Raw genomic sequence first — 25952 nt, 5'->3', positions numbered from 1 at the left:
CACTGACTCACGTTTTCTTCCTAAAGCTACTCCGCTTCACTTTGTGTATCGGGATGGAGCCCACTTTGTAGCAGAAGCTGCAAGAGGAAGCTTCGGGCTTTCTGCATCCATGCCAAGCACGGGCCTTCGTGTAGTCAGTGTTTGGAAGTACTTTAAGTAGTTTGTACCTTCAATTACTACTTCAAGTAGGTTTAGAAAACCTGTACTTTACTCGTACATTCTCCGAGTGTGCTTCAACTTTACTTAAAGTATTTCTTTCTGGTATTTTGCGCGGAAAGTACAACTCCTGACTTCAGAATACATTCCCCGAATTAAAAAAAAAAAAAGATATTGTTGTGTGAAACATGCTATTGTCTTTGGGGACGCCATCTAGTAATTCCTCCGAGTGAAGTAATGACGGCTACAAGACCGATAGAAATAAGTGCCTTATAAGTTGATTGTGTTAAGTAGTTCGTCAGCGAGAGTAAAACAATTACTCTGCGGCAACTTAACTCCAGTACTTGCTGCAGTTTCCGAAAATAACTGATGCACCCCCATTACACCTGAAACAATGCATACCATTTTGAAAAAACAAAAAAACACTGTATAGGAGAATGAAATGGCATCATGAAAGATTGTGTTAAAAAGTACTTGTAGTACTTTGAAAATACATTGAATTTGTAGTACTTTACTTCAAGTACATGGTACTCAGTGTACTTACTTCTTTACTTGAAGTACAAAATCTCTTATTAGCTTTGTACTTTAGGTACTTTATAGATGTACTTTACCCAACTCTGCATGTAGTGCCCAATTGCTCGCAGTAACACAATTGTGCTAGTAGCTCCGACTTAAACGGCACAGATTGAAATCAGCTATACCTCGCACTACTGCTAGTTGTGAGGTGGAGACCTCAGCAGTGAGAGAAGGAAAAAAGATTGAGATACACCTAAGCACTTCTTACGAGTTGTGAATGCGAAAGCATGTACACCATTCTTGCTGTACGCGTGTGGGCGTGGTGACTAGCGCTGATGAACACGCAGCGCCATGGGGTAGTTGGTCGTTGAAACTGACGCGCAGAGTCAGTTTCAACGACCAGAACGGGAGCCTGGTCGACGTGCACTGGCCAATGGGATCGAAGCGGTGTAAAAGGTGCCGTGACTAATGGGAGCTGGCTTGACTTGAAGAAGGATTTAAGAGCCGTTTAGAGTGGTTTCAAAGCTGATGACGTTAGCTCGCTCTACGAGACAGTTAAAGGGACCATGAAATGACTTTTTTACTTTTTCCAGATAACTTTTACATTAAACCGTCAATGTTCACTGAATGCCGAACAGGCATCCGTTTTCGTCTCGGTTTGTTAACTTCTACACAAAAAATTAATGAAATATCGACTTTTTCTTGACCGCAAAACAAGCCGTGACGTACGCTGTTTCCGGAACCGGAACTTCTCTCGGCAGTAGGAGATGGGAGCATTAGCGGTGACGAGTTGGGGTGCGCCGGTAGGTTTTACTGCGCCGATGTCACCGATGTATTTTCTGAATCGGCGCCTCTCATCACCGCATCGCAGCTGAGCGAAATTCAACGAGATATGTTGCGCTACAGCGACAGCATGGGACTAGTCCCATACACCGGTATGCCTGTTGGGAAGTGCAGCGAGTCTTCCGGTGAAGACTCCAAAAGTCAACCCAACGACCCAACTGTCATTGTTGGCAAAAGGCGGCCAGTGTCAGTCGTTTGCAAAGCGACGTAGTTGGAAACAAATTGCCGCGGCGTTTTTCGCGGTCTCGGAGATGCAGGAGCGAGCCGACGTTAAAAAATATACGTTTGAACTACGAGTGTCAGCAAGAGCCACGTAAATACCCGTTAACACTCGGAGCGGACGCGCGCGTTTCATGGAAGTGCTGTATTCGCGCTGTTGGTAAGCGCTTCGGGAAAGATCTTTTACGATTGCAACTCGATACTGACGCGACACTCGGCAAAGAAAGGTTGGACCGGTATTGCACGTATACCTCTCACGAACTGTTACAGCTCGACAGTGACGTGCAGTCTGTCAGGATAAAAATGGCATACCAATAACAAAGTGTACATACCGTGTTACGAAGGTAATCCATACGGCGTTTATTTCAGCTCTATATCACAAAAAACAAGAAGATAGAATCGACGAGTGTTCGTCAACACTGCCTCGGAAAACAAGGGGAAGAGATTGACCTCACCTCTTAACGTAAAATTGAGGTCAGCGATCAAACTATTATACGGGAAGGGTCCACAAGGGTACCCCACAAGGGTAGCGCGGGCATATTCCATTCAGCAAGCAAGCCGGTCGCAGGCAGACAGACGGTCTTGCGACGAAGCAACGCTGCGCCGAGTCGGAGTGCCTGCTAGGCCTATATTCTGAGAGCTTCGTCGGAGCGCGATTCGCGGCTGTTGTCGCTCTTCTCGGGTGTTTGTGGATCCAGCGTTCTTGTTCGTCGTGGTCTGTTTTAAGTACATTTTTTTCTTGCTGCTTGAAGTCGGCACGCGCGAGATGAACACGTAGAAAAATAAACGTTCAGTCAGTCAGAGTTTTGAGAGGAAGGAAACCAAAGGAAATAACCGTTCTGAAGTCAGCCCTGCCCTACTGCGCACGCGCAGTAGTTGCTTCGTTTACCACACGATAGATGGCGCTTGGCTCTCAGCATTATCAAATTTGGCAATTTTCGCCACACATCTCTAATTATGCTACAAAATGTGGGTCTGAATATTATTTAACAAAACTTTTAGGAAACATTCGCCGGCTATTTATTGTTTACGATCGCGGTGCTGGTGAGGTAGGCTCTTACCCAATAGGCGACGTGGATTCGGCTGACGTGCTCCATTTCTGCGGATGCATCGTAGTGAAAAGGCAGAGCTTTCGAAGGAAAGAAGTCGCAAAAGAGTCCAGTTTTCTTTTAAAAGTTCTATAGCAAATAATTTTTTTTGGCTCCCTAGTTTTGTGTTTTTGTGTTTCTTTTCACACCTTTTACGACGTGCGGTGGATGAAATTAGATTTTAAAAGCATTTCATGGTCCCTTTAATGCTTTCGCATCAAGTCTGAAGGGGGGACACAACCTGGGCATGTTTACTTTTGAACTGCTCACTCAATTGGCATGCAATTTGCAGGTGGTGTTTGTAGACATATAGAAGGTGGACATGCTGTTGAAACCATAAAGTGCAAAAGGGACAATATTACTAAGCACCCATATAGAAAGAAGAAAAGAAAGTATGCACGCCGAAATCAGGAGAAAAGAGGAAGGCGGCGCTCGGCTGAAACGTGCACGAAGAGACTGAACGATGGCGTCGTCACCTTGTGAGTGCATTCCTTTTCTTTGAGTGTCATTTACCTTTACTTTAGCAATTAAATGTTTAACTATCCGTTGTACAGTGTCGGCTCCCCTCTGTGAACGCAACACGTGCAATGTTTCAGCCCTGTGAACCAATTTTATGAGGTACTATACCCCCAGAACATAGCTTTGTATGGAATCTGCTCAATGAATCTATCGTTGAGAAATGGTGTTGATCACCACATATTTTTCTGGTGGAAAGCATACTGGAATACTTGTTGCCGGTTACTATGAAAAGAAATTTTTAAAATATGCATTTTTCAAATAAAAAAAATTAATGTTTTTTGTTTTTTGTTTACATTTGCCAAGTTTTGCAAATTACAATTTTTTATAATAAAGGAACATGAAAATGTAAAATCTAAGTTCATAGTAACCGGCTCGATAAAATTTCAACATATAATCCACAAATATTAAGTCCCTCGGTAGCTTCATACTGAAATGATAGTTTTATTAAGGTGGGATTTGCTGCCAAAAGTGAAGCTGAAATAAATGCACTTAAGTTTCAAGATGATGTTTTAAAAATTTATTTTTGCATCTTAAATGTTGAATTCTTTCCAGCAGTGTAGGTGATGTCTTCCTCAAACTTCTTCCGATATACTGACATTGCTTCCAATTATTTTCACTTATGGATGACGAGGGCTATGCAGTGCACCACAGCTCACCAACATATAAAGAATAATTATTTTTGACATTGTTGGTCAGTGCACATTGACAAGACTTTGTGAGAGTGTTCCTTGTTATCCATACACGCCAAAACTCTGCAGTTCTGAATATGCACTTTTTGGAAAAAAAAAAGGTGCAATTCAAGGTAGTGTCGCCGCTTAGATCACCGCCATAATCGGCACAAATTCTAGTCCCAACTGCACGTACGAACCGGCTTTTACGAGTAACGACATTCTTTGCGCCGTCAGCTCGAGTGGCGGGGAAAGTTTTAGAGAAAAATTTACTTTACATTGCAGCACAATAAAGTAATAAATACTCTATCTTTTCTCTTCGAGACGTGCGGCTTGCCAGGCACATTAGCCAGTGCCGCTCATAAAAGACAGCGCATGGTGTCAAGGGACAGCAGTGAGTCAAAACCACTTAGAAGACAAGCCCGGCACATTCCATCCTTGCTAGTGGAGCCCTGGACCATCCCACGTGGCAAACATGTTGGAGCATGAGGAGAGCACGCCGCGAAGTGGCGGACGCACGCGTCTCTGCATCGCCGTCGGCTAGCCACTCGCCCGCTGCGAGACGCCGCAAGATATGCTCACGGAGGTGGCGCTGCGCGGATTCGCTATCGAACGACTTTAGAGGAAGGGTGCGGGTCCGGTCGATTTCCCACCTTGCCGCAGTTCCAGTCTGTCCTGGCCAACAGGCTGGCGCGGTCCAGCCCCACGGGTCCCCCGTCCTTGGGAATGGAGTAGTGGAGGCTGCAGCGCACGTCACCCATCTGCACGACCCCCTGCAGAGCAAAAGGGCCGGGACGAAAGCCGCCGTCAGCGCCACGCCTGTCCCTGCTGCCGGTGCGGAGCGCCACGTGTCCCAACGACCGAGATGGGGAGGCACAGGAGGACCGAACGCCCGGTCTGAGGAAACCCCTTGGCTCACGGCGAGACGGGTCCTGCCTTGGCACGCCGGCGGCGTCTCTGCCGCCTCATGCAACCGTGCCTCAGCGACGCTCAAGGTGTGTCTGCCGTCGGGTCTCCGCCTTCCTCGCCAAAAGCGCCTCCGCGCCGGTCGGGCAACTTTGTTTCCGCGCGACTTGCCCTGCCCAATTCGCTTCGGGGCCTGGAACGGGTCTTCGACTGGCTCGTTTAGCGACTCCTCGTTTTTGGCCTCTCCCTTTCAGCGCGCTCGCGTCCCGCTGTTGTTCCGTTTAGTTGTAGATCGCTCTCCAACATGCAGGTAGGAAGCTTCTGGAGGTGGCACGACGCCACCAAAGGTGAAGCCAGAAGTGTGGATGGACACGTCCCCAAACAATGGCCAAAACCGAGCAACACTATTGGGCGAAAAGGAGAGATGACTCAACAGCTGCTTTAGTCACCCTCAAGGCCCCAGGGCCCCAAGGGCGCCAAGTCAGCTCTCCTTTTTGTCCAATAGCATCCCTTAGCTTTGGTCATCGTTGGGGGCGTGTCCGTCCACACTTCCGACTTCACTTCTGGTGGCATCATGTTGCCTCCAGAAGCTTCTTACCTCCATGCTCTCCAGTTTTGACAGCCTGCGGAAACCTTGGCCGCCGAAAGTTGGAGCGCCGCGAAGATGGGGATGCTCACATTTGAGCGCCTCTCTTGCACAAACTCCTGCGACAAACTACCGGAACCGGAATCGTCATATTTGACAGAATGACACACTGGCTCCAGTGACGCAATCTGTTATCGCTTCGGGATCACTTTTCGACGCATGCGCGGTGCAGAACGCAGAAAAATCAGTCGAAGACGCGTTTTAGGCCCTATAGCGTTACCGTAACTTGGCAAACGGGAAAAGCCTCGATCTTGGCAGGCCAATGAGAGGGTCGGAGCAAAGCCTGCGACGACGTGTAGTCAAAGGCTGCTTTATCCCAAGGAAGGCTGCCAAGTGCATCACTCCGTCGCTCCAACTGGCTCGCGGGGCCGCAACCTTCGCCCGCCGACGAGTTTAGCAGAAATATAGCATAGAGTCCTCTGAGAGGGTACTGCCACTCTATTCGTTTTGATCGTAAACATTGCCGTTTCGTAATGAGGAGCTCAAAAGGGCATTGTTGGCAGTGTACGAGCCTTCCAAGTGCACCTTGGATTCGGTGTTACGACACCCTATAGTGCCCGACAAAACGAGAATGGCAGGGTGGTCCTTCGGTTGTCCCGCCTTAAGCGCAAGCTTCCCACCTTCGACAAGACTTCGGCTTCTGTACTTTGTGCGTGCATGCGCAACCCAAGTACAGCAGGAGGCAATGAGCATGTGCTGGGGGCGTCCAAAAGAGATGCCCCGCCAGCCTCATTCCATCTGTGAATATGGTAACGTCTAGTCGATCTATCGCGGGTCGTTTGCGCAGGCAAGGCTGCAAAAAGTGCCCCTTTTGCTTCCCGTTACATCTGTCGGCGGCGGCTGGTTTACGCCTGGCAGTACTGATCCCAGGCAACAATGGCTTCGGCAATGTTATTAAACATAGTCTATTTTGTGCCTCTAGATATACCTTGTCCCTGTTTCCTCCCATTAAGTCTCGGCTCCCAGACTTGATACGAGACGAGTCAGCTTTGAGGAGCCCATTTGTTCCTGTTGTGATTTGCAGACAGGGCCCACTGTTTTCTCGGCACTTATATGGTAGTAGACTCTCCACGCTAGAGAGCTCTTTGACCGGCTGGATGTCACTGTGCTTCAACAAAATGCGAGTCAAGATTGTCTATATATCTCAACGTCCATATCTCGCTTGCCGACGTCAAATTGCGGGAACACGTAAAAAGGGAAAGAATGGCTTTCAGGTTTTGCTCCATGGACTTTAGGCTAGCCATAAATGCAATTTTTAACTAAACAGCGAGTCGTGAAATGTCAAAATGTGTATAGCATGTGTAAGAAAACCTCGTCCTTCTGGTGACTGCCGTTCCATTTTTAAATAATCACTCAATCTAGCCCTCCTACATGAATATTCACCCAAATTTTCTAATTTATCTCAGATTATTTAAGGTACTCTTTCAATGTTAGCCCATAGATGAACAGAACCGCCTGCCTTTTGAGAAAGCGTTCTGTCTGAATGTGCCTGCTCTTCAAGAAACCATCTTATGTTTGAATGTCTTATCAGTTTCCACAAGCCTGTGCACTTGCTTTGGCCTTATGTTCGGCTTATTTTCTAAATGCACAAAATATTTGCTCACATAAAGCTGAAAAGTGTTGCTAGTTCCACAAACATGTAAAAAATCAAACACGTTTGGTTTGGAGACTACCGTAATATCCCGAGAAATAGCCCACCTAAAATCAACAGCAAATCGGATGAAAAGAAGTGATAAGCTTCTGTGCACCATAATAAAAAGTTTAAAAATGCCAGTTTTAGATTTTGTGACCCCCGAAACTTGAGATTGCATGAAGGGACGATGAACCAAAGACGACTGTCCTTCTTAGTCAGCAATGTTCACCTAACTCCCGTTGTGGCTAAGTTAACACCATTTCTGCCGAGGTCACCATTGGCCAATGCCCTGCAATTACTAGAAATGGGCTATCTTTCGATGTTTCCGAAAGAATAGCAAATCATGCGAAAAATGGGGGGTGGGGCATCTCTGGGGATATTATGGTATCATATATTATCCAATAATGCCAAGTAATACAAAAATGTCCAGAATTTCGACTGTAAAACCTAATCTGCTAGACTTTTCGTAACACTCGTATGACATAGTGACGTGCTAATAGACTACAGCATGATTCTAGATTATGCCCATTAAAAAAGGGGCACGGCGTGTAAAATTAATGCGAGTTTACAGAGATGATGGAGGAGCGATAACCAGTAATGAGGCAATTAATCTACTGCACGTAATTCGAGACGCACATGCAGGATTTGAAACTCTTCCTTGGTGCAACGAAAAGGGGCATTCAAACCTACGGTTCAGAATATAGGCTCACTACTGCCCATGACTCCTCCATCAAGTTGTAGTGCTCGGTTAGAAGCAAAACAAAAAATATGATGATCACAGTAGTAAAATCTGCAGAGCCATCAGCAAGCTCGGAGCTGCCGAAAGGACGTCTTCAAAGTTTGCCTGCGACCGGTCGCTCCATAAAATCGACATCCAGGCGGCTAAGGCGAGGAAGGTTTTGACCATTGTGTCCATCTGTGCTACAAGCCCACGAAAATGGATGCAAACTCCAGGCAGAAGCTGTTTCAGTTCAAAGGCAGAAACACTTAAATGAGAGCACACTCCCGTGGAGGCCATCACAAAATCCCCACTCTCTAGTTTCTAACTAAATCACAAAAGCAATGACTGGGCGGTGAAGTCGGGTGCTCGTGCAATTTGAAAAATTCAATCAGAAAAATGAAAGTTAGCCATTCCCATATTAAGCAAAGAACCTCTTCTAAAAATGTCTTTCCTAAAATAATTTTTTTCTTTCAAATATTGTTATGCATTGTTGTTAAACAATGCGTAACAATGTTTGTTGTAACAATGTTAGTGTTGTTTGCTGTAAAATTGTTACACATAAAGCACGCTTAAAGACAGAACGAAAAATGAAAGATGTTTACAATTCCCTTTAATGCAAATTAGAGCGCAGCTCTTGAGGAGGAAGAGGGGAGGGTACGGAGAGGAGGGTATGCACCTCCCCCTCCCCCATACCCTCCTCCCTCATGACGTCACTCGTGAAAATCACTGCAAAGGTTGTGACCTTTGTGACGTCACTCGTGACCCTCATGAAGTTGCTCGTGAAGGCCTCGTGAAGGTCACTGTGAAAGTCGTGACCTTCGTCTTGACCTTCACAAGTGACCTTCGTGACGTCACTTGTGATGTAATTATAAGGAACTTCCCATAATGCAACTCATAGTTACGCTGACGGCGATGCCGCTCAAGCTGGAAATGGCCGCCTAAGAGCTGCACTCTAAAACACATAAGTGGTGATCATAAAATTCCTAATCAGAGATAGCTGACAGTATCATACAGAAGCTTTTCTATAAGATTTGGCCAGTCACATTGCGGCTACGAGCATAAAAGACGGCGAGGGAAAGACACTACATGGATTACCTAACATTTTTGTCTTCACTGTCGAATATTTCTCGAACATCGTTGTTTCTAACTCGGCAGTTAAGTCGCATCTGGCATTCCTTTCAAACGGAGAAGAGTGTCTAAGGGATGCCCACCACGAGACTGCACCCCCCAAAAACCAGCTTGCCCCCTCACCAGCGCCGCAACTCAATGCCCGACGCTTGGGCAGGCCTTCAGCGGAGTGCCGGGAGGCGACCGAAAGATTACGCATTCCCGCTGAGCCCGGTGTCCACCTCCCCCACGGGCACCGCAGACCGACCAGCCCAAGCTCGAATCACTGAGGGTTTCGGCGGACCGACCGAGCTCTTGCATGAGGTTTGCGTCCGTCGCGGGCAGTGTCTAGTATCGGCGAAGAGTCTGCCGTTAAGCAGCCAGGGATCGCCACCGCCCGGGAAACAAAATGCAAGGACGTCTTTTTTTTCTTCCACGGATGCTCCAACACTGGTGGGGCTCAAATGACAACGGCCCGGGTGTTTGTGAGAAAACCGTGTGGGACGGGACGGACTACTTCAGAGGTCAGATCCGCCAGCGATGAGAAAATAAATTCCCTTCGAAACAAATTCTTGCTCGTTCTTGCTCTTGGACTCCCGTAACAGCTGGCGGCATTGGGCGGAAGCACTTTGTTTCTGTTAAACTTAGCCTAATTGTCGGAAGTGCACGAGGTGAGCTGGCAGTGAAATGTTTTGCCTCCGTCCCCTTTTCTCACTGACTGATGCGTGCGTACACAAGCTTGTTTTATCTGCGCGTTTCTGCAGCCACTGACGAGGCGAGGACGGCAGAGGCCAAAATACGGTGGAATGAAAAGAACATGTGCTAGAGGCCGGGGATTGAAGACTCGTCCTGCCGTTCTCATTTTGTCAGTGACCATAGTGAGCAGTTTTGTCTGCACAACTACCATTTTTACTCGCGTAATTAACACTTCTTTTTCCCGAAAAATTTACGCATTCGCATAACTATGCATTTGTACGCACAGCGAAATTTCGTGCATTTATGCGCTTGGCACAAATGTCACTTTACCTGTCAATATGACGCGGCAGGGTATTGTGGCACGTTATATTAAGGCGGCACTGACCTGCAACTGAACTCAGTGTCGCGGATTGGACTAAAGAAACGGGATAGTTAGCCTGCCTAAACAGATAGTGCACACGGTGTAACGCAACGAGGTAGGCTTGCCACCACCAAAGCAAGCAACCGGGGAAGAAAAAAAAAATCTGTTCCTCAGGCGGAGCGACTGCCAGGCCTACGAGAACAGGTGGGCGGAGCCTGCAGTCCCGCCTTGCAGACAAAAGAGAGAGAAACAGGGGAGAGGAGGCGGCGCCGGGACAGTGCCCCCGCCCCTCCCCGCACACTCCAAGAGGCCGAGTGGCTCAACGGACGACACCTTTGTAAGTTCCTTCCACCGAACCGCTTCGGAGAGATAGCGAAACTCCACAAACGCAAACCCCCGGGAGGCACCTACAAAGGGTGGTCACAAAGCCAAGGGAGCGTGGCATTAGTATCACGAAGTGGCCGCACACACAGACAAGAAGGGCACTGCGACAGCAACGTTTTCGCTCGTGCGTTCCCGCTGGCGTTCTTTCTTCATCCGATCGCTGTCCCAGGCGTCCGGGTGGTGACGTGTCCGTGCGCGAGAAATGCGCGTCTTCAGTTTTAGCGCGAGGTGGATCGCAAAAAAGCGCTAGAGGGGAACTCGTTGCTTGGGCTGTCTGCTTTCATTTTACACGCAATCTGATGTGTCTTAGCCGCCGTCTCATCGAGTCGGGCAACCTCGTGTGTCGTAGCAAGAGGCCTCGCTACGCGACGTTGTGCGCGCGGCTAACTCTCGCCACCGAAATGGACTTGAGGACATTTAGTCGCTCTCAATGTTGCATAATCAAAATATCAAAGTGTTAAAAAGTGGGTTGTTCTTGTATGTCAGAGCTGAAGACTACATTTTCTAGGGGAAGTTTATTGCATATATATATTCAGAGGTGAGATGTTATCGGATGAATGTATGAAAAGAGTAGAGAGACGGCAACAACAATCCTCGATAGAAATATATCACTGGTTGAAACTACGGTTTTTCCATGTACATCTTTCTCTTCCACTTAACTTACAGTGCGACTGGAACAAGGACAGACAGAGAAGAAAACACAGGACAACCGCTGACTGCCTGTCCTTGTCCCAGTCGCGCTGTGAGTTACGATGAACTATTACCAACTCACCTCATTGTCCATTCCCCTTCCACAGTGAACAACCAATCAAATGAGATTGTGTGATCAGAAAGCTATGTTCTGGATGCTAAGGTAAGCTTACAATGCATAATTATGACAGTTTCAGCAATTGAATACCTTGAGGAAATGTGGACTCAATAAAATATGATTATGGGGAACTTGTTCCATTATATATTTAATAAATGACACGGGATTAGAAAAACTCCAAGTAGTGATTAGGAGTATCACAGCGGTCATCATCAAATGAATGCATCTTCCATTTTTAACATGTCAACTGAATGTTTATACAATGCTGAAACGTCACGTTTAACAGCTCTGTACTTTGTTTCACCTTAAAATGTAGATGTATTGACACAAAGGCTATTAACACAATCTCCTTGCTCAAAAGCACTCCCCAGCTGCAAGAACTCTCGTGCAACAAGAGCAGCAGCCAAAGCTACGAGGTCAGGCTTCTAGTCTTCATCGCATTACATCTTAAAGGGACACTGACACCCCCCCTCCAAAAAGAAATATTTTTCCAATTTTTTGTTAGGCAATTTATGATGATGTCAAAAACAACCCAATCAACATTTTGCTACAGCGTCAAGTATATTCTTAAAGAGGGACCCTACTCAAAAGAAACAACTTTTGAATGTTTCGTTTAATATGAATGAAATTCACAGTATATACTGGCAGATGCAAGGCAGAATGCAGTGCAAAGGAATTGTAAAAGAAATTTTTGTCGTTTTTATCGGGAACACACCAACTTTTTTTAGAAAAACTATTGTTAGAAAACTAATGTAATATCAAATGTTTCTCTTCGCTAGATACACAGCAGAATGCCCCAAGAGTGCCACTGTGAGAACAAATTTTCCAAAAAGTAATTTATTATCTGCTAACATTGCAATGAAAAATCAAATTTTTTGCCTGCGTCGTCTATGAAATCTCAACATCTTTAATAAAAGACATCCACAAAGTAAAAAAAAAATGCCACAGCTGCCTTGCCCATTAAATCCCAGTCACGAAAAACAATGAGCGAGTCTGATTTCATCCCCATACCAGACAAATTTTCTTAAAGGGAAACTTATGTCAAAAAGTGGAACGGAGAAAAACACGTTCAAAGTGCTCCAAACTCTCTTTTCTTTGTCAAAAAACAAAAAACCTTTGCAGTGTAAACTAATGAAACTTTTTAAAATACTCTCTAGATGTTGATGGCATTTTTCAAAACCTACCTTTTTTTGCAGACTTTTAATTTTATTGGGTAATGTCCCACCTTAACGGGCAACTCTGCTTCATTTTCGATATCGAAAAAACAATGCAGCCCAATTCAGTATCATCTAGGAAGACCATATGTCAAATATTACGATCTAATTCCATCCATATACTTAATAAACTGGCCAGCAAACTTTCAAATGAGCCAAGTCGCCGAAATATGCTAACTCTAGCGAGCGACGTGAGGTGCAATCAACAGCGCAGTCAATACCACGGAGTTGGAGCAGCCAACATTGAGCCGCTACGTCAGAGGCAGGTCTACGTCATTCTCATGTTTTGTTTGTTTTTGCTTCTCAGAGCGAAATTAACTATGACGTCACGAGTTTCTCCTCCCGGTGTTGGTTCAACGGTGTCCACGTGATCACCGAAACCTGAATGCGCTAGTTTGCGCTGCCCTACGAGCCTCCCGGAGCTGGGGACTGGGAGCAGTCTGTTTCGTCCTGCCGCTGTTGTAGAGAACGTTTTGTTTACGGTATGGGCGCGGGCCGCATCTCCGATGCCTAGCTGCGATGCCTGGCGAAAGATTCATAGGCTCACAATGTTGCGTAGCTGCCTGCTCGAACCACCAGTTGACCACCCCAGGAGTTGTCTTTCACAATTTTCCAGACGACAGTGCGCCTCTGAATGTATGGACGGACATCTTGTGCCGGTGGAAATCCGGGAAGTCGTTATCGCCAAATCACAGAACAATGATCTGTTCCGATTAGTTGTGCTCATAACACTAACTAATTTGCTGTTACCAGCTAAATAGCGAAAGGTCCGTGAAAAGATCAGTTCCGCTGTGAAACCATTTGAATGTGCACGGGAGCATACTTATCACGGCATTCATTATTTTCACCAACTATTTTGCTATTGACAATAAACGTGTAGTCTGCCGCACAGCTTCATAAAGGCACACATTTGAGCTACTAAAGCAGGCGACATATACACAGTCAAACGACCACCGTGTCGGTAGCACTACGTGCCGGCCGTTTCACAGTGTACGAGCACATGTCTCGCGCCTGTAGAGACCAGGCGCGAATACACGGCTTTTTTCGGTAAAATAACGCTGAAGTTGGAGCCTTATGTGCCAAACCTACAAAGGGCATCTGGCACACCCAAGCAGAGGCCTGTTGACTAATTTGGACCACCTGGGGATCTTGTGACGTGTAACCGAGATCTCGGCTACACGGCGCCTTCGCGGCAATAAGCCCGCGTTAAATTGCGGGCACCTCTGTCGAGATTCTAACCCGAAGCGCAAGCTCGGGCCGCAGCGGTGCAGACGTCTTTGGATGTTGTAGTAAACTACATTGGCGAAAATTGCGGAGCAGACGACACTTGCGCTTTGCTCTACGTTCGCCCGCCATTTCATGGAGGATCACGTGACCTTTCGGATCACGTGGTTGGACGTGACATGGCCATGACTCTGACGGCACGAAACCAGCGTTGCCTGTCACAACCGAAGTTTTGGTTTCAATATCTGCTGATGTTTAAACTAAGATTAGAGAAATAATATTCCACATTTCGCGAATCTGGAGACGTATGGCTGTTTAGTAGTGCATGTAAGCCTAAAAATTTTGGAATTGAGCGGAGTTGCCCCTTAATAAAGTAAGAAAATGCAGCTGCTCAAAACCAAAACTGGACCGGGGAGGAAGAAAAAATGCAGAGAAGGAGAGAGTATCAGCAAATCACATGAGTACACCCGACCACATTTTTTTTTTTTTCCTTAGTGTTTTTGGGTGCGCGCAGCAGAAGAAAAACTTGCACGTCAGGTTTGCACGCTTTTCAAGCTTTTACCGATTCCTGTTCGTAAGACGAGCTACGTCTTCAGCCAGAAGAAGGGACAATAACTCGGCGACGTCCTCGTACGAATCAGCTTGCTGGTCGGGAGTGTCGTACGGAATAAATCCTAAATGTTTTGATCGGTAAAGAATCTCTCTTTCGAAGCTAGGCAGATTCACCGGTACTGAGACCAACAGTTCTGAAGTACAGGTCCCATGCCTGCCATCATCGCACAGTCCGCTTCATTCAGCCGTACAGCCCCCAGCACAACGTCATGTTGACAATTATGCAGAGTGCTTTCAATTATCTGTGCAAATCTTTTTTTTTTTTTTTTAATTAACGTATTAGCAGCTTTCTAGAAGCCTTGAAAATGGGTATCATAATTTTTTCTATCAATAATATTGGGTGCGTGCCTTCGATGACCCACGACTTTTAATATTTGATGTGTTTGTCTAAACCATACAGAACTGTATGTGACCACAGAGAAGAGAGTGAGCGCTACTCAAACTGGCCAGTTCTCAACCGACGGTTTCAGGTGAAAAGAAAGCGAATTTCGAGCAGCAAATTGTGTCCTAGGTAGCTGGGCTCTCACATGCCATGTACAAATAAAAACCTTGGCGAGCATAAATACCCAGTCAGTGTCCCTTTAAGGATAACAGAGTGCAACAGATGTACCAAAGCATGGAGAGAATATAACAGAAGACAATCTAGTGATTTTTGACCAACTCCTTTTTGAGGAAAGCAGAGCAAAACACTCAAAGATCTAACTCCTTCACCCAAAAAGGCCGAAACCCGATTTCCCAGACAAAAAGCAGAAAAAGCCAGACGTCGGCTCAGGTTCTCACCTGTGTCCTTGCGTTTCATCAGACGGATGTCTTTGGGCTCAAGGCCGTAGCGAGTAACCTCGTTTCTGAGCTGCAAGACAAACGGGGCGCGCGTCGGGGTCGGAGGGTGCCGCGGTTGGCGGTCTACAGACCGGCGGGGACCGTCTCACCTCCGGCTCGGTGGTCTCGATGGGCATGCCCCGGACCATAATCGTGTTGTTGGGGATCTCCTCCCTTCTCTCTCCTCCCCGGTCTCGCATGTTGCGCTCCCACGAATGGTCCCGACTGCGGTCCCGGTCGCCGCGGTCCCAGTCTCTGTCGCGATCCCGGTCCCGGTCCCAGTCCCGCTCCCGCCGTCGCGAGCGGTCCCTGTCGTCCTCGCCGCTGTGGTGAGCCTCCCGCCGCCGGTACCGGTCAGGCGGTTCGTTGAACTCCCGGTAGTCTACATCGCGGGCTGCGATGTCCCGGCTGTTGGGAGACTGCGGTCAAGAGGGAGGGGAAGGAGAGGGCGGGCATGCCGGTTAACGCCGCCTGAGCCCCGGTGACGTGCCACGCAGTGGCAACAGGCAACGAGCACACACGGCGTCGAGGAAGTCCCTGTCCCGGTCACGGTCTCTGTCGCGGCCTCGGTCGCTGCCGCGGTCGCCGCCGCGGTGATCCGGTCCGCGGTCCGGTCCACGGTCCGGTCCACGGTCCATGCTGCGGTCCACACCACGCTCCATCCGATCGCCTCGATCACGATCACGGTCGCTGCCGCGGTAGTCTCTTTCGCGGCCGCGGCTCCGTTCACTCCGCCGGTCCCTGTGAGGAGTAGGATACAAATGGTAAGCATGTTTCAGACATGTATCCGAAAGAGTACAAAGAGGAGCAGTCCATTTCATTTTTTTCTAAATGCCGGGCTTTCACTGAATAGTTTTAAGTATTTATATTTTCAGAGAACAGTTCGGGATTGGAACATATTACCAGCAGAAATAGTTAACTCACATAATATATCAGATTGTGATAATTGTCTAGGTACCGTATAAACTGGAATATTGGTCGACCCCCTAATTTACAAGTTGCAAAAAAAGGAAAAAGATTTTATGGCAAGAAAGTGCAACCTTACCTTGGTAAAAAAATTGGCGAAGTATATGGAAGGACGAGAAAACACGGCACGTTTATTTAATTGCTTCGCATGCAATAAAACAGAAAGTGCGTGAGCGTTACTACTCAGATTCTTCAGACCTTCATCCAACGACAAGTTCACTAACGAAATTCAAAGGGACGATGCAGTCCCTTTAAATTGCGCCCTCAAGAGCCCGGAGGCACGATCGACCTTAAAGGGGCCCTCCAACAGTATTTGAGCGTCGACTTTTTTTTGCGGTTTCTACACGCTAGTGGTCCCGGAAATCCAGTGGACAACGAAAGAGTTTGAAAATATTAGCGCATCGTATTTTAATTTGACAACTCGGAAACACCTCCTCCGACGGTGGCGCCGCAAAGTGCCGAATGCGCGCGCATAACGGCGCTCCCTTTCACTATACGTCACATTCTCTGGGTTTCGTGATTGGCGAGAGCCGTCCCAGGAATTTTGAAGCGAAATAAAGTATATCACACGTTAACCGTCATTATTTCTCTAACAAGTCATTTTTATAGAGCTAATAAAGTTGCAAAGTAAAGTTCAAAAAGGGCAAAAACAACGCCTTGTCGCTCATGCGCGCCTCCCAGCGGCGTCCGCGACGTACCATCGCGAGCAGACGACAAGTGATCCGTGCACACAACGCGCATCGTATTTTCACTTGTGCGCCCCCGGTCCCGGTCAACTAAAAGCAGTAAGAGGAGCCAGGGGAACCCTTATTTTCTTTTAGTGCTGTGACAGACTTTTCACTGTTCGAGTGAAGTGCAGCGACGGGACCGGTGCCCAACGGGACCGCTCACCAGTTTCTCCCTCCTACTCGCCGAGGTGGCTCCGGTGGCGGAGTTGCGGGAGACGAGTGTTCCGCGGCTGTCGAAGCGGACTGAGGCAGAGACGCGGCGCTTGCGTGGAGTGTCCTCATACGGCGCGACACCCAAATCCGCACTAAAAATCCGATAAGCCCGGTAAATTCATCGATGACGGCAACCCGATCCCAAAGCTACGATGGTTGCAGCTAGGCCTAATGGCCGACGGGCTATCAACCAAACTCGCGTCCAATTGGCCAACCGCTTTGCTCCAATCACTAAACTGTTTCATTTTACGTCATGAAGCGCTATGTTTTGCTTATTTAAAGTTGTTTTCTGCAATATTTAATTTGCTAATAACTCACAAAATATTGCGAATTTGTGTAATATTTTTTTTCCTCGGTGTTCCTGCTTTCATGGAGCTCCGTTTCAGCGCGAACTTCAAACCGGTCAAAAAATTGTTGGTGGGCCCCTTTAACGGCTTTCGTACGGATGCACTCCAATGTCACAGGTAGCAATCTGGTGCACAGATCCCAAATAAAATTTGCCACCTTTGTTTTCAATTCGGGGTACACCGCAGTCCTTCCACGAAATGAAGTTCTTCGCCTTGCTGCACGTTGCCAGTTTTTGTCTCTGGCCTCGCCAGTAGCGTATGCTTTTCTTCGATACACCGAACTCTCGCTGCGCTGCAAGATTCCTGTGGATCTCTGCATAGGCGACTGTCTTCTTGAAGGCTACCGTGAACTGCCTTCTACTTCTGCTCACTATCACTCCGGGAGAGGCAACAGTAGATGTAACAAACCAAGGAGCACAAGTGAAAGTGAATTGTGACCATAGTGGCAAGTGGACGACAGCTAGGCGATTGCAAAGAAAAATAAGATGGCAGCTTCAGCCACCTAGTGTTGAGAGATTATTTTTGTTTTTACACTAGTGACCGTTATATAAGACGAGGGTAAAGTTTTTCAGGTCCATTTTCAAAAATAAATTCAACCTATAAACGCTTTACACACGCGCCAAATTACAGCCGCCATTGCTGACCTTCTCTTGTCTTACCGAGATGCCGAGCAACTGAAACGGTAGTTGACGGTCCTCTACAAAGGCCGATGCTTTAGAAAAGGACACAGTTGAATCTAATATGGCAATAACCTGGCCTGCCATGGTAATGATGAAGTGAAATAAACGGAATAAGAGGAAACAAAAACTGAAGGTCATTTATGGCGGCGTCCATGCACAGCTGCTGCAAAGAGTCTATATTCCGGTTTATACGGTAGTTACTTGAAACTTGTTTCTTTAGTCATACTGTTTTGTATATGGTTTCTCGCATTCCTACGCAGCTTGTGTTGGGTTTCGTTTGCTCATTTTCAAACCTATTCCTGATGCTCTACTGATGTTACACTTTCATATTTTAAGGCACTGTTGAAAGCACAACAGTTGCGCTTTTGCTCTCTCCACTCCTACCATGTCTCTAGCAGGAAAATGCAGCACATAAAGATAAAAGAACATATATATAAACAGCGGCCCTGTTCCAAAACGAATTGGCCTTCGAAACTGGCATCCGAAAACCTGATCGCGGTTTAGTGGTCACCTTCCAAGGCGGGTCCCAAAAGAAGCCAAACCAACCGTAACTTCTTTTTTTTTTTCTAGCAGCAATCTGTTTTGAGATTTAAATGCTAAAAGCATGCATGCATATCTGCATATCCATTAGTGCAGTTCGGTGTGTGTGCGCTGAACGCTCTTTCAGAGCACCAGCAACCATACCTCGGCAAATTCATTCATGAACTCGCTCATTCACCTTCATTCACATTCACGGCGTGAATCTGAATGGCTCTGAATGAATTCTTGAATTCGAAAAAAATCATGATGTGATGGTGAATGACTTTGTGAATTTGAATGAATTCGTGATGTGGTAGTGAAGGACTTCGTGAATTTGAATGAATTTGTGATGTGATGGTGAATGAATTCGTGAATTTGAATGAATTCGTGATGTGATGGTGAATGAAGTCGTGAAGTCATGATGTGATGATGAATGACTTCGTGAATTTAAATGAATTCGTGATGTGATGGTGAATGACTTTGTGAATTTGAATGAATTCGTGATGTGATGTTGAATGATGTTGTGATGTGATGGTGAATGACTTCGTGAATTTGAATGAACTCATGATCTGTTGTGATTGTGAAGGACTTTGTGAAGTGAATAGAATTCATTGTGATGTGAATGACTCAATGGATTCGCGACGTGATGGAGAATGGCTCGTAAACACGATGAATTTGTGATGTGCGTGGCTCGTGAACTTGGTAAGTTTGTGATGGGAAGTAACACCGTGAACTTAATTCTTGACGTGATAGTGAATGCGGTTATGCATTCAGAATAGGCGGAAAACATGTTACGCAGGTGCTTCTTGCTTGCCGGTTGTTTTCATCCTTCACCGCAAACCACAGGAACATATTTGACTTTAGCGGTTTGGTCTTCAGTCTCGCTGCGTAGCCGTGCGTGCCTCAGTGCGGTGGCCCTTTGTCGAGCAATTTCGTAGTAACAGCTGTTTATAAGGGAAGTGCGGTGGCAGTGGCAATGAAGGGGAGGAGAAGGTGGGGGGCTAGTTGCTTTTTTTTTTGACACTTGACACTTAATTTTGCCGGTGTTCTGAGCGATTCCTCGTGAATCAATGGAGCTCCTTGCCGACCTTGTCCTTCGTGTCTCGGGGCATATGGTCCGGAATCTCTGAAGGCTCTCGCTGTGCCGATTCGCTCGTGAGTCGTGCGTGGCGCAGCCGTGCTGTCAGCGGGGACTAATAGCAGCAAGCGCCGCTTCGTCTACGCGGCGCAGCCATATATCGTTTCAAAAGATACGAAGCCGAAGCCGACGTCACGAGCGGGTGCACCTAATCCGGCGCCGAGACCATATCATGTGACCTCCCGGTTCCGCGCGGCGGCGCACGGAGCACATTCATGTGACACGATCGCAGCACAGCATTTGCTGGGTTGGCGCTCTATCAATGTAGGTTGTGTTTTGCGCACTCGAGATACCCCACTTCCTTGACGGAGTCAGGTCCTGATTTCAAGTGGCTGACACAAAAAGGCGCCACAGTCCTATTCCACACGAACTGCGAACTCGTAAAGGGCTACCATCCGTGAAGCCGAATTTAGTCAGAATGAACCTGAATGACTTCGTGAATTATGCGGAATTCATGATGTAATGGTGAATCCTGGCGAATTTGTGTTGACCGTGATGGTGAATAACTTCGTGGAATTCAAATGGATTCATGATGCGATGGTGAATTCGGATGAATACATGATGTGATGGTGAATTCGGATGAATTCATGATGTGATGGTGAATTCGGATGACTTCGTGAAGTGATGGTGAATTCGAATGAATTCGTGAAGTGATGGTGAATTCGGATGAATTCGTGAAGTGATGGTGAATTCGGATGAATTCATGATGTGACGGTGAATTTCGATGAATTCACGATGGTGAATTCCGATGAATTTGTGGTGATGGTGATTGACTTCGGGAATTGGTGATGTGATAGTTAATGACTCCGTGAATTCGGAGGCGGCGGTGACGCGATGGGGATGAATTTTTGGCACGGTTGAACGCCGTGATGTGAAGGGGATGAAGTTTTGGTGCGGTTGAACGCCGGGATGTGAAGGGCTGTGACTTTGGGAGGTCGGAGTACCTCGTGACGTGAATGCGAATGAATTTGGAGACGTGATTCTGTTTGTGATGTGATGGTGAATGAAGGGGCTCTAAAATGCCGACCTATGCGGCAGCAACGCTGCGTTCATTTTCGTCGCCGGTAACGGCGTTGTCGCAAAATCGCTTCTCCCCATCGGGTGTATCTCGAAACAACCCATTCCAATTTGAACCCTTCTCGTTTGAACCCATTCACGAAACTCCCTTTGCGTCATAACCTTTCGCGTTTCAACCTTTTCTCATTCATACCCGTCTCATTTGAACCCGTTCTCATTTGAACCATTCTCGTTTGAACCCATTCGCAAAACGCCCTTCGCGTTTTGACCCTTTCTCATTTGAACACCGTATTTGAACAACATGCTCAAAAGAAAGGACAGTGAGGTATAGAAAGAAAGAGGAACAGTTGCGGATGAAGGTTGAAGGTGAAGCAAAGGGGGACGCTGCAAAGTGGCACTCGGGGCGGCATGCAGGCACAAGGAAAATTGTTTCATGGGCTATGCACGATTTCGATACTTAATTTCTCCTCTGGCGCTGTTGATGTCGTTACTTTGCCATCTTGTGGGGCGGATGGATCATTGTGATCGCTGCGTGTTATTGCTTGTAAGTACCGCAGTAAGATTCCGAGATCATAATGTTGGATTAATTCGGATTCGGTGGTCACGTCGAAATTGCGAGCATTATGTGCATACTCTTTGAGATGAGCACGTCTACGCTAGGGAGTGTTCATTGCTCCAATGCTGAAGGGTGTGCACGCCATAACGCGTTGGGAGCTGCAGCATTTTTTGTGTTCTTTTTTTTAAATGTGCAGGGGCGGATATTGCGTGGCTTGAGGGCTTTCCTACGAGCCACAGCTTTTTTTTTCTTTGTTTCAGTCGTGAATCATCGGATGCAAATTATGCTCATCTGGCAGGCCCTGTGAGGCTATCGAATTATTTACAACCGGTGTCGGAGTGGTTCTACAGATCTACGATCATTGTATATTTGCCTATGTGTCCGTCATGCCGTGGATTGGCATGACCTCTAGATGTCATTCTCCAAGGTGCATTTCAAGGGGCCATAGAGCTTCAGGTGCCTGGACTTCATAATGTCATTGGTTCTTTTATTTCGGTTTCCCGTGAGTGTACGCTGAAATTTTTCTCTTTCCCTAGCCTGATCATGTACACGGTTAAAATGAGGAAAGTCGTTTTGAGAATGGTCAAAACCAGAAAGTATGTTTTTAGTAAGTTTGAAATGAGAACGGTTAAGATGAGAAAAAGTATCTTTGAGAATGGTCAAAACCAGAAAGCATGTTTTGAGAACGGTTAAAGTGAAAAAGGGGGAAAAGTGAAAGTTGTTTTGCACTGGGTTGAAATGAGAAGATGAAAACGAGAAGGTAGAAATGCAAATGGGTTCAAATGAGAACCACCCTCCCCATCAACACGCACACATACATGATGCACACCCCCGCAAGCGTAAACCATCTCACGTACGAGTGTGTGCATCCACAATATGGGTGAAAAGGTTCCCCTTAGGAGTGCTTTTCTTAAACAATTTCCCATAGACCACCGCAATAAACGGCGGTATTTTTTACATATTTTTTTCGGTTGTACACAGCAGTAGTGGGCAAATAAAACTTTGGCCGTCTTTTGTTCAAACCCGTTGCAATGTTTCCCTTCTTTTTCAGCTTTGGCACATGGTTTTGTTTACTGCTGCTTGCTATTTTTATTTTTCCTTACTTTTTGATAAGCGATTGTTTCTTTTTTTTTTTTTAATGAGCCACCTAGGCCTGCAGATTTATCTAACTTGTAGCAGCAAAATAAAAAAAAAGGGATGCTTGCTGCATTGACTACCAGGTACCGTAGTCAACATGTGTAACGGTGGCAAGTGAGCTGCCATGCCGCACAACCTGTGAACTATGCATACTGGACGAAAATAATGCATGTCTTAGCGGGCCCCTCAAAATTACCGTCAAGCCGAGTCGGAAATGAACAGCGGGCCGTGGGCGGACCCGGGCCTAAGAGACAGCAGGCTGGGCTGGGTAAGGCTTTTAATATCGGCCCGTGCAGACCTCTAACCTATGCTACGCATTCAGTTCGCATAAATAGGCTGCAGTGGTACCATGTTATACGCTTTAGAGCACACATCCAGTCAGCGAAACGCCTCGTTCGGTGGCAGAAATAGATCCCCGACCTATACAGCTCGCCGCCGCGTTTTCCGTCCAGCGTTTCGCCCCAGCGGCAAAAGCTGGGCGGATCTGCTGGCAGATCCGCAAGTGTAAACGTACCATTAGACACCCCTTCCCAGGTTGAGCGACGTCGGCGTCGCCTTAACCGCACGCTGCATTATGGGACGTTTCACATAATGATGTCGCACGGGACGTCACGTATGATGTCATGAGGAAAAAATTTTCCCGTTAGATTTGGTCGGAAATTTAGGGGGGAAATTTTCCCGTTAGATTAGGGAGAAACTTTTCCGCTCAATTTAGAAAAAATATTCCCCGCCAAATTTAGCAGGGAAGTTTTACCCTTGTGACATCACATGAATTAATGTGACGTCACGTGTGACGTCACGAGGGTAAAATTTTTCCGCTAAATTTAGCAGAAAATTTTTCTGCTAAATTCAGCGGCGAAAGCTTTCTGTTAAATTTAGCGGAAAAATTGCACGCCTTATTTAGCCGAGAAATCTTACCCTCGTGACGTCACGTGAATGAATGTTGCATCACGTAAAATTCGGCAAAAAAAGTTGTCTGCTAAATTTAGCAGAAAAATTTCCCTGCTAAATTTAGCGGGGAAATTGACGTCACATGAGCTCAACACCAATCGACTTGCCCCGCTAAATTTAGCGAAAACTTCTTGCTAAATTGCAGGGGAGCAGGAAAGGAGGAGGGCAGGGTATGGAGAAGCATACCCTCCCCCCCTTCTTTCCTCCTCCTCAAGAGCTGGGCTCTAATTCGGTATTACAGAGAATTGCACCTCTCATTTTTTTCTTTAAAATTCACTACTCACAGAAACTTTTAAAGAGAAGAGACCTCGCTCTTTATGCTTGTGGTAAAATCAGTTTTGCCAGTGACTTCTTTCAATTCCATTTGTCTCATGACCACTTTGGGCCCTGACCTGAACTGACACGAGAATTAAAATGACACTGCCCCGCCAACTAACTGCCATTTTTAATGGAACAAGAGAAAAACCACACCGCCGTTCTCGTTGCTCAAATCACTCAGGAACTAACCAAGCTAAACATGTTTCTAAAAAAACAATCAGTTAGTTTGGCAGTTCTTGCTTTCCCGACGATTTTCATTACAACACTCTCAGAAAATAATTGTCGTTTAATGGTGATATTTTTTTGAAGGCGAGAATCCTGAGCTCGTATCTTTAACTTTGGCAGTTGCTCCGGCTGATCGAGAGTTCACGCAGCCGAAATGCATCCTTCAACGAATAGCTCGCGCTTGCAGCCCAGTAGCGGAACGGTTGTACATTACAAAAAAAGTGGGAAACAAAAAATAGGAAAAAAAAAAAAAAAAAAGGTAAATGAACACAGAAAAATATAAACTATGTGAATACATTAGAAGAGCAGAGCTAGTTTTCGAGTGAATATGAGTCAACGAGATGAGATCACTATGGTGCATGCCATTTCTAGCACTCGAGGCATGGGATTCAGGACTAGTAGCCGGTTACCTGGGGGCCGCGTCCCAGGGAGTCACGGGCAGAGTGTTTGAGGCCCCTACTCTACGAGATTATAGGTGATTAACCCGTCACTCAAAATTCATACAAAGGCAGCTTTACGGTTAGTTGCGGCGGCCCGATCACTGGTGTCCTTCGGCTGCTTCGCTGGCTGGAACGGCTAGGGAATCGTCGCACCTTTGCTCATCCCGCGACAATCTATGCCACGACTGCGCCGAATGTCACATACTCTCCGCTGGCCGCTTTCTGAGCGCTTGCCAGAGTGGGCCGTTTATAATGATAAATACGGCCATCAGGCTGAAAATACAAACTTGAAATTGTCATTTCCGGATATTGAGAATCATATTCTGCCTATTTCTGAACACGATAGGTATATTTCAAATTTCGCTGAAGTATTCCTTTAATTAATGCAAAGACAGCGAGTGTACAGGCGAGCTGGTGATAGTTCATCTTTATGTTTAAACCCGAAACTGTTGCGAGAAAAAAATTAACAATCTGTGCATTCTGAACGAAGTGTTTGTCCGGGAGTGCAAGTGTTCGTGTCTTTGGAAGATGTATAAGGAGCGAAAACAAATAAACGATTTATCTGCATTATAGACGTCTTCTCCTGTGCCCTTTTTCTTCCGACATCAAATTTTCGCATTTTTCGCTCACTCTCAAAATCGAACCATAAAAGAAACTATTTTCTTTTTCTTTTAATTTTGCACGTGGTATTTATTGCGATTCTAAATTAAAACTAGGACCCATCGGACAACATCGAACCCGATACAGGTGCAACGCCAACGGCTCGAGAACCTTCGAACCGTGCCCCAATCCACGATCTCACCTGTCTCGGTCCCGGGAGCGTTCGTCCCTCGAACCAGTCAAGTTGGATCCGCTCGACGGTGCCAAGGCGACCCCGTCGTAGGCGCCGGTGTCCATGCCACCGCCGTACTCGTGAGCGTAGTCCACGCTCATCTCGGGCTCCCTGGGGCGCGAGGATGCGCTCTGTTCGTGGGGCGTGCGTAGATCGAGAAAGATGTTTTTTGAAAAAGCACGCGGCCAGGGGCACGACAAAAACGGAACAAGTGACCCCACGGTTCCGTCTCTACGGCGTTTTCCCTAAACACGCAGCAACCGCAAAAAGGCTGCGAGACCCAAGGCTTCCAATCTCGGCAGTCGAGGGGAAACCATCACCGGCCGTTGCTTCTGGGGGCCAGAAGCTTACCTTGCTTTTCGACACAAGTACCGTCGTAGGTTCAACGAGTTATAGTTCGCGGCGCGACACGAAGTCGAGCGTGCGATATTGGAGTGTTTTTGTGTGGTCGGGCGCTTTCTTCGCGAAAGAATCTCACGTCAACATTTCAAGATGGCGAACGACAACCTTAGCCTCCTTTCTATTCTCCTCTCTCTCCTTCCTGGCTTTCTGGCTGTTCCTGGCTATTCCTGGCTTATTTCTGGCCTGTTCACTGGCTTAAAACCTAAAGACTTGTTTTGTTCATTTCATTCTGCTCGCGATGTTCGTAATGTAAAATGCGCATTGAAAATAAAACAACAAAAACTCACGCAATTTGTTTTATTTATACCTTATATATATAGTGTGTGTGTGTGTGTTTTTTTTA

General features: G+C 46.7%; 1 protein-coding gene across 1 annotated transcript in view; it reads right to left on the bottom strand.

The window, feature by feature from the left end:
* The window catches only part of LOC120841475 (RNA-binding protein 5-A), a gene marked incomplete at its 3' end in the record, with an annotated part of 41652 nt that extends 15922 nt beyond the window's left edge, over positions 1-25730 (bottom strand). Inside the window, 6 exon segments of the mRNA XM_042286827.1 lie at positions 4663-4782; positions 10413-10486; positions 15102-15171; positions 15251-15559; positions 15662-15881; positions 25178-25730. Of these exon segments, the coding sequence (XP_042142761.1) occupies positions 4663-4782; positions 10413-10486; positions 15102-15171; positions 15251-15559; positions 15662-15881; positions 25178-25308 (924 nt within the window).
* Between the last annotated feature and the right edge of the window lie 222 nt (positions 25731-25952).

This window comes from Ixodes scapularis, unplaced genomic scaffold (genome assembly GCF_016920785.2).
Source record: "Ixodes scapularis isolate PalLabHiFi unplaced genomic scaffold, ASM1692078v2 PGA_scaffold8__174_contigs__length_109621045, whole genome shotgun sequence".
NCBI classification, from domain to species: Eukaryota; Metazoa; Arthropoda; class Arachnida; order Ixodida; family Ixodidae; genus Ixodes; species Ixodes scapularis.
This window is presented reverse-complemented; position numbering and strand designations above follow the sequence as displayed.